The following is a 7,480-nucleotide window of genomic DNA, read 5'->3' as shown; positions in this document are numbered from 1 at the left end:
ACCCAGGCTGGAGTGCAATGGCGCGATCTCGGCTCACCGCAACCTCCACCTCCTGGGTTCAGGCAATTCTCCTGCCTCAGCCTCCCGAGTAGCTGGGACTACAGGCACGCGCCACCACGCCCAGCTAATTTTTGAATTTTTAGTAGAGACGGGGTTTCACCATGTTGACCAGGATGGTCTCAATCTCTTGACCTCGTGATCCACCCGCCTCGGCCTCCCAAAGTGCTGGGATTACAGGCTTGAGCCACCGCGCCCGGCCGAGAACATCACTCTTAAATAAATCAGGTGTTTCACTTACTGTATAGAAGCTGCTCATTTTTTCTTTCTCATTTTCTCTTTCGGTTTTGATCAGGCAAGACAAACATATTAGCTGGTGTTTCACCCTCCTTCAGCCTCACTCCATCTACCACACACCTGCTGGTGTTCAGACCTTCTCAGTGGGTTCTAAATCTTTCCTGGCACTGAACCCTGAGAGTAGAACTGAAACAAACAAACAAAATACCCTTAGGAAAGAAGCTAGGGTTTAAGGCTTAGCAAATCTAGGAAAGGATTTCGTTGTGTGAGTTTTGGAATGCAGAAGAATTGGAAAATGAGGAAGGGGACTATGGAGCAGTGTCATTTGTGATTTGAGTCCCCTCTCCTTCCCCTTTCCTCTCCTTCAAACGGCAATCTTTTTTTTTTTTTTTTTTTTTTAAGACAGTCTCACTCTTGCCCAGGCTGGAGTGCAATGGCGCACTCTAGGCTCATTGCAATCTCTGCCTCTCAGGTTCAAGCAATTCTCCTGCCTCAGCCTCCCAAGTAGCTGGGATTACAGGTGCATGCCACCACGCCCAGCTAATTTTTGTATTTTTAAGTAGAGACGGAGTTTCACCATGTTGGTCAGGCTGGTCTCGAACCCCTGACCTTGTGATCCGCCAGCCTCAGCCTCCCAAAGTGCTGGGGATTACAGGCATGAGCCACTGTGCCCGGCTTCAAACGGCAATCTTAAGCCGGGCATGGTGGCATGCACCTGTTGTCCCACCTATTCATGAGACTGATGGGGGAAGATCTCGTCAACCTGGGAGTTCAAGGCCAGCCTACACTGCACAGTGAGACCCTATCTGTAGTTGGGGGGGAAAAAAGCAATCGTGAAGATTTGAATTCCTTTTACCTTTCTATTCCATGACTGGACAGTGCTGCTCACTGCAGTGAAGCCTCGTAATAACGAACAGTGCCCCTCCGCGTAACACCATGAAAGATGGTTCCTGTCCTCTACTCAGCTCCCTTATTGGAAGTGGCAGGCGGATCTCAAAATCTTATCTCCTTTGGGTGTTGGGGGCTGGACCACCCTGGTGGAGAAGCCCTGTCTCCAGTATTCTCCCTGTCCAATCTAACCATGGTAGATTTCCAAGATATCCAGTTATCCCTGTCGATATGGAAGATGAGCTGACAGCAGCCACCAGGTGGCGTCCACTTGGAGTCGGCCTGGGGCGTGTAGGAGCCACACTGGAGGCTCAGGTCCCCAAGGTCAGTCAGGCACCGGAAACAAGGAACCTAGTCTGGCCCCCTCTCACTCCCATGATCTTACCACATCATGGCAGGATTTTTACTGTGTGTCACAGCAAATCAAATGATTCTATATTTGGCTGCATTATCTAGCTTTTTTTGGAGGGGGTGTTTTGTTTTGTTTCCTAATTTTGTAGAGACGGGATCTCATGATCTTGCCCAGCTGGTCTGCAACTCCTGGACTCAAGCAGTCCTCCCCCCTTAGCCTCCCAAAACGCTGGGAAAGCAGGCGGGAGCCACTGTGCCGGCTTCATTATCCGGTTCGGATCATCCACTCTGAAACAAGAAACCGAAGAGAGCTAACAAGAAGCAATACATAATCCAAAAGATCAGACATTTCATGTTGGAATGTGTTACTTAGCTTCTTTGGAATATCAGTGGGTGGAATGTTCTGAGGATCTGTTTGGAACAAAATAATGGGTTCACATTGTAAAGACATGTCTCGGGAGAAGTGGTACAATGCTCTAGTTTCATTTGATCTTAAAAGGGAGAGGTTCCATCCTAATTACGGCTCCCACCCACTCAGTGTCTTCAGCTGAATCACTGAGATGAGCATTAGGAGCAGGGCTACCATCCCTCGTGCCTCTCTAGGAACCAGAGCTCCACTGTGGTTTGGGTGCAAGAAACTAAATTGAGTGAGGCAAAGTATTCACAGTGCATATGCATTGGCATTGTTTAGCCAGTGGGAAGAATCTGAGGCTGGCTGGTTCTGCTCCTGACTCTACACCTTGCAAGCACCCTATCTTCCCTGCATTTCCCGTCAGGTGCATTAGCTAAAAAATAAGGAAGTCATTATTGTTGAGCTGCATTCAAACAATAAAGCTGGGCCGGGCATAGTGGCTCATGCCTCTAATCCCGGCATTTTGTGAGGCGGAAGTGGGAGGATCACTTGAAGCCAGGGGTTAAAGACCAGCCTGGGCAACACCACAAGACCGCCCCCCACCCCGACCTCTACAAAAAGTAAAAAATTAGATGTGGTGACGCACACCTGTAGTCCCAGCTGCTCAAGAGGCTGAGGTGGGGGGATTGCCTGAGTCTAGGTGATGGAGGCTGCAGTGAGCCATGATCATGCCACTGCCCTCCAACCTGGTGACAGAGTGAAAGCCTGTCTCTAAAAAAAAAAAAAGGTAAAGATGTATGTTTTGTGAGTCAGCATAGATGGGAAGTTCTCCTGGGGTGGGCCTCTGCCAGTCATCCAGCAGGGAATGAAAGGTGACTGCCTCTATGTCAGGGACCTTGTCTTCCCCCTCCCAGAGTCCATATGATATTGTAATGTGACATTTGCTTGATTTATTCCCTCAGTACTCAGGCAATCCCTGGGAAATAGCCAAACATTATTGTCTCCATCTATTTTATGGTTAAGGAAATTACTCCAAATCCCAGGCCGCTGAAACAGCAGGGCAGCATAATAGGGTCCTGTTGTTTATAGTTCGTTAGAGGGTGTTTCCTTTGAGTGGCCAGAGGAAGCATCTTCAGTGTTGAAGCAAGGATTTCATTTAGTGAGATGGCCCGAGTTGGCAGCTGGAACTGTAGGTAACAAGCAGGGACAGCATGGCCAGGTCTAGCTGATGGGATGGCGCCACGGTGACACCACCGGCGAGAGTGGGAAGGAGTGGGTGGGCTGGGGTGGGGAGGGGGGAATGATGGAAGCATAATCATTGGAATGAATTTATAATAACTGCTTAAGGAATTCTGCCTCACCCACCAGAGTCCCACTTGAAAACTTAATTCGTTTTTGATCTTTATTTTCCTAAATCATGCTTTACAAATAGGAAACTGAAAGCCAACGTGTAAAGCTTCTTCAAAACCGTCAGCGTTGTAATCGACTAGCTAGAGGGAGGGGCTGAGGCTGCTGCCGCTGGAGCTGCCAAATAGACCTCGACCGCCTTGTACAGGTCCCAAATTGTACTCAGCAGCCTAGACTCGGGCCCTTTTGTTGTTGAGACGGAGTCTCCCTCTGTTGCCCAGGCTGGAGAGCAGCGGCACGATCTCGGCTCACCACAACCTCTGCCTGCCGGATTCAAGAGATTCTCCTCCCCCAGCCTCCCCAGTACCTGGGATGCGCCACCACGCCTGGCTAATATTTGTATTTTTAGTAGAGATGAGGTTTCATCATGTTGGCCAGGCTGGTCTCAAACTCCTGACCTCAGGTGATCCACTCACCTCAGCCTCTCAAAGTGCTGGGATTACAGGCATGAGCCACCATGCCCAGCCAGACTCAGGACCTTGACTTGACCAAGTCGCACTAAAGGAAAACACTTAGGGAGTGGCTCATACAGACCAAACCCATGAAAACGATTTATAAACTAGCATGTGGATTAATTCTACAATAGAAGACTTTTGTGCACTGTAAATACTCTCAGTGAGTACTACTTTTTTCTCAGAAACAAACAAAAGTTCCACAAAAAAAGTTTATATAGTGAGCGCTTATCCCGAAAAAGACAGAGAGAGAGACAAAGTGGAAAAGAAGAAGGAAGACAGAGAGGACGGGAAAGACAAGAAAGAGGAAGACGGAGAGAGAGAAGGAAAAGGAAGGAAGCCAAGACAGGAAGACAGAGGAAAGAAAAAGACTGAAGGAGGGAAGGAAGGAAAGAAGGCAAGGAAGGAGGGAAAGACAGAGGGAGGAGAGAGAAAGGGAGGAAGGAAGGAGGGAGGGAGGAAGGAAGGAGGGAAGGAGGGAAGGAGGGAAGGAGGGAAGGAAGGAAGGAAGGAAGGAAGGAAGGAAGGAAGGAAGGTAGGTAGGAAGGTGCTCCAATAAACAAGTTGCAGAAGCTACGATGGCGTGCGTAACCTTATCCCCCAGACACCTCATCCTTGTTATTAGAATCAGAACGCGCATCCTCACAACCTCTTTGCTTTCCTTTTTTCTTTTTCCATGTTTATTATCAACCACTGGAATCTCTTCTAATGAGTTAGTTTGTAGCTATAGTTAGTGTTTTCCCTGAAGGCAGAGACTCCGCTCACCTTTTCTAGGTGGTGGGAAGGTTTTGACAGAGGAATAATCATGTCTAGTTTATGTTGATTCATATTAATTTTCATTTCAGAAACTTCCATTTCAGAGATTGATGTTTCCCAGTGTTTCCCTCAATTTTACGGAGGTGTCACCTCAGAGGAGATCCAAACTGCCCCCCAGAGAGCAGGGAACTTGTTTCCTGTTAATGTCTCAGTGTGTTTTATGTGCCCTAATTTCCAATGGCTGTCAGTTACAGTATCAGAAATTAAAACCCACACAGAAATCACAGTGTCTTTGTTTTCACTGTCTTCCAGTGTCATCTTGCATTACAACATATAAGAAGACACCACCTCCAGTCCCACCCAGAACTACCACGAAACCTTTCATTTCTATCACAGCCCAGAGTAGCACAGAATCAGCCCAGGATGCCTACATGGACGGACAGGGCCAGCGAGGAGATATTATCAGCCAGTCTGGACTCAGCAACTCCACCGAGAGCCTGGACAGTATGAAGGCTCTGACCGCCGCGATCGAAGCTGCAAACGCCCAGATCCACGGGCCTGCAAGTCAACACATGGGCAATAACACTGCCACCGTCACCACCACGACCACCATAGCCACCGTCACCACGGAGGACAGGAAGAAGGACCACTTTAAGAAAAATCGATGCCTGTCTATCGGGATACAGGTAATAGCCTCCCTTTCTGTCCTTTGAAATAGGAGCTTAAAACTAAGGAATGTAAAATTTTTTGTTTCCTTTGAAGATTTGCTTTCTTGTCACTTGGGATCTTAGATCTATGCATAGGACCAGATTTTCCTTCTTTCCTTTCTTTCTTTTTTTTTTTTTTTTGAGGCAGAGTTTCACTTCTGTCACCGAGGCTGGAGTGCTATGGCAGATCTCAGCTCACTGCAACGTCCACCTCCCTGATTGAAGCGATTCTCCTGCCTCAGCCTCCTGAGTAGCTAAGACTACAGGCATGCACCACCACACCCAGCTAATTTTTGTATTTTTAGTAGAGACGGGGTTTCACCATGTTGGCCAGGATGGTCTCAATCTTTTGACCTCATGATCCACCCCGTCAGTCTCCCAAAGTGCTGGGATTACAGGTGTGAGCCACCTGCGCCCCGCTTGGGACCAGAATTTCAAGTGATTGGCTCTGAACTTCGTCTATTGTTAAATGTGACCAAGATTATGAAAGTATTTTCTTTGTAGATGTTATTAGCAGCTATTATTTTTGTTCTCTAAATTGAATGTATGACTCAAACTCTAGGATAATTCAAAGAACATGAAGACAATGAAACATGGGTGCTTTCAATTCCTAACGCACATTTTTATTTTCGGAAAAGAGTGGACTTGCAGGAATAACCGGGGTCATCGAGCCACGTAACAGTATGTTCAACACTATTGAGTGACCATATGAGAACAAAAATGTGAACCACTCCCCATAGATGTGGGAGTGAACGCGAGCAAGACCAAAGTGACTGATAGTGTGGAAAGCAATAACTCACATCACAGCATCATGAGGGAAGAATGTGCGCTGGCTTCAGCCTAATCATGCATTTCATGAAAATGGTAGAAAACCCAGTAGGCTCCTTCGTTCAGTTCACTGTTTTTCTGCTTTTCAAAGATAAGATCAAACTGATTCCACCTTGTTTCTTTTACATCTGCTTAGCTGGGGTTACCCTGCTAGAAATGTTCTTCTATCAAAGGAGAAGAATCATCCTCGCTCTCCATTTGTGTTGTGCGGTATCAGTCTGCTGGTACCCTTTGAATAATAACTTCTCAACTTGCTGCTGAATAAACCTTTCCACACTGAATCCACTCTAAGGTTAATTTACAAGCCAGGTGTGGGGTGCATTCTCACAATGATAACGTATCTTTATAGTCTGATCGTCAAAGTCTGCTTTGAAGGGGCAATTAATCTCTCTCTAGCAGCAATGAGTCAAATGCCTTTTTGTAACCTATAGGTTACCGTAGCACAATGAGGGGGACATTCTTTTAAAAGAGCTTGTAGCATTGGTGCTTGTGAGTAGATGACGCAGTGGGAGACAGAGGCTCAAAGCCAGCCCTGCACCACCCCACATCTTCCTGCTTCCACTGGAAGCTGATTCCCTCGTACCACCCGGAGGATTCTGAGGAGTAAAGAGCAGAGGCTGGTTCTGTGATGTCCTAGACAAATTACTTACTCTTCCTGAGCCTTGCTTTCTTCATTTATCCCTCATAGGATTATTCTGAGACTGAGTTTTTAAAATCTAGCTTCCTGTCGAGATTATAGTTTAGTGGGTGCATCATCACCACTAAACACACAGTGTAGTGATGGCCACACAACAATGTGAATGTCATTAGTGCCACTGAACTGTACATGTAAAAAAAATAAAAGGATAATTTTTTTTTTGAGATGGAATCTCGCTCTGTCACCCAGGCTGGAGTGCAGTGGCACGATCTCGCCGCACTGCAACCTCCACCTTCCAGGTTCACGTGATCCTCCTGCCTCAGCCTCCTGAGTAGCTGGGATTACAGGTGTGTGCCACTACGCCCGGCTACATTTTTTTTGTTTTTTTAGTAGAGACGAGGTTTCACAGTGTTGGTCAGACTGGTCTCAAAACGCCTGACATCATCATCCACCAGCCTCAGCCTCCTAAACTGCTGGGATTACAGGCGTGAGCCATTGAGCCCAGCCAACTTTCCTATTTTTTTGTAGAGATGGGGTTTTGCTGTGTTGCCCAGGCTGGTCTCAAACACTTGAGCTCAAGTGATCTGGCTCCCTCAGCCTCCCAGAGTGTTCAGATTATAGGCACAAGCCACTGTGTTGGCCTAAAATGGTAAATTTTATGTTATATATACTTTACCACAATAAAAAAAAAAAGTCTAGCTTCCTATCTGGCACATAGTTGGCACTGAGGAATGTCAGTTTGCTTCTACTTTCTTTTTTATTATTATTAATTTATTTATTTATTTTTAATTATTATTATTTTTTTTTT

The 7,480-nt window shown here is 46.6% G+C and overlaps 1 protein-coding gene across 14 annotated transcripts in view; it reads left to right on the top strand.

Annotated features, from left to right (window-relative positions):
* The window catches only part of DLGAP1 (DLG associated protein 1), a 979,377-nt gene that overhangs the window by 882,255 nt on the left and 89,642 nt on the right, over positions 1 to 7,480 (top strand). For all 14 annotated transcript variants that reach the window (XM_032293472.1, XM_032293474.1, XM_032293470.1 and 11 more), the window contains one exon: positions 4,813 to 5,186. In XM_032293472.1, the coding sequence (XP_032149363.1) occupies positions 4,813 to 5,186 (374 nt within the window). The remainder of the gene's footprint in view (positions 1 to 4,812; positions 5,187 to 7,480) is intronic.

This window comes from Sapajus apella, unplaced genomic scaffold, assembly GCF_009761245.1.
Source record: "Sapajus apella isolate SASKATOON/1434 unplaced genomic scaffold, GSC_monkey_1.0 scaffold29, whole genome shotgun sequence".
NCBI lineage: Eukaryota > Metazoa > Chordata > Mammalia > Primates > Cebidae > Sapajus > Sapajus apella.
The sequence above is the reverse complement of the archived record's forward strand: the minus strand, read 5'-3'. Positions and strand labels throughout refer to the sequence as shown.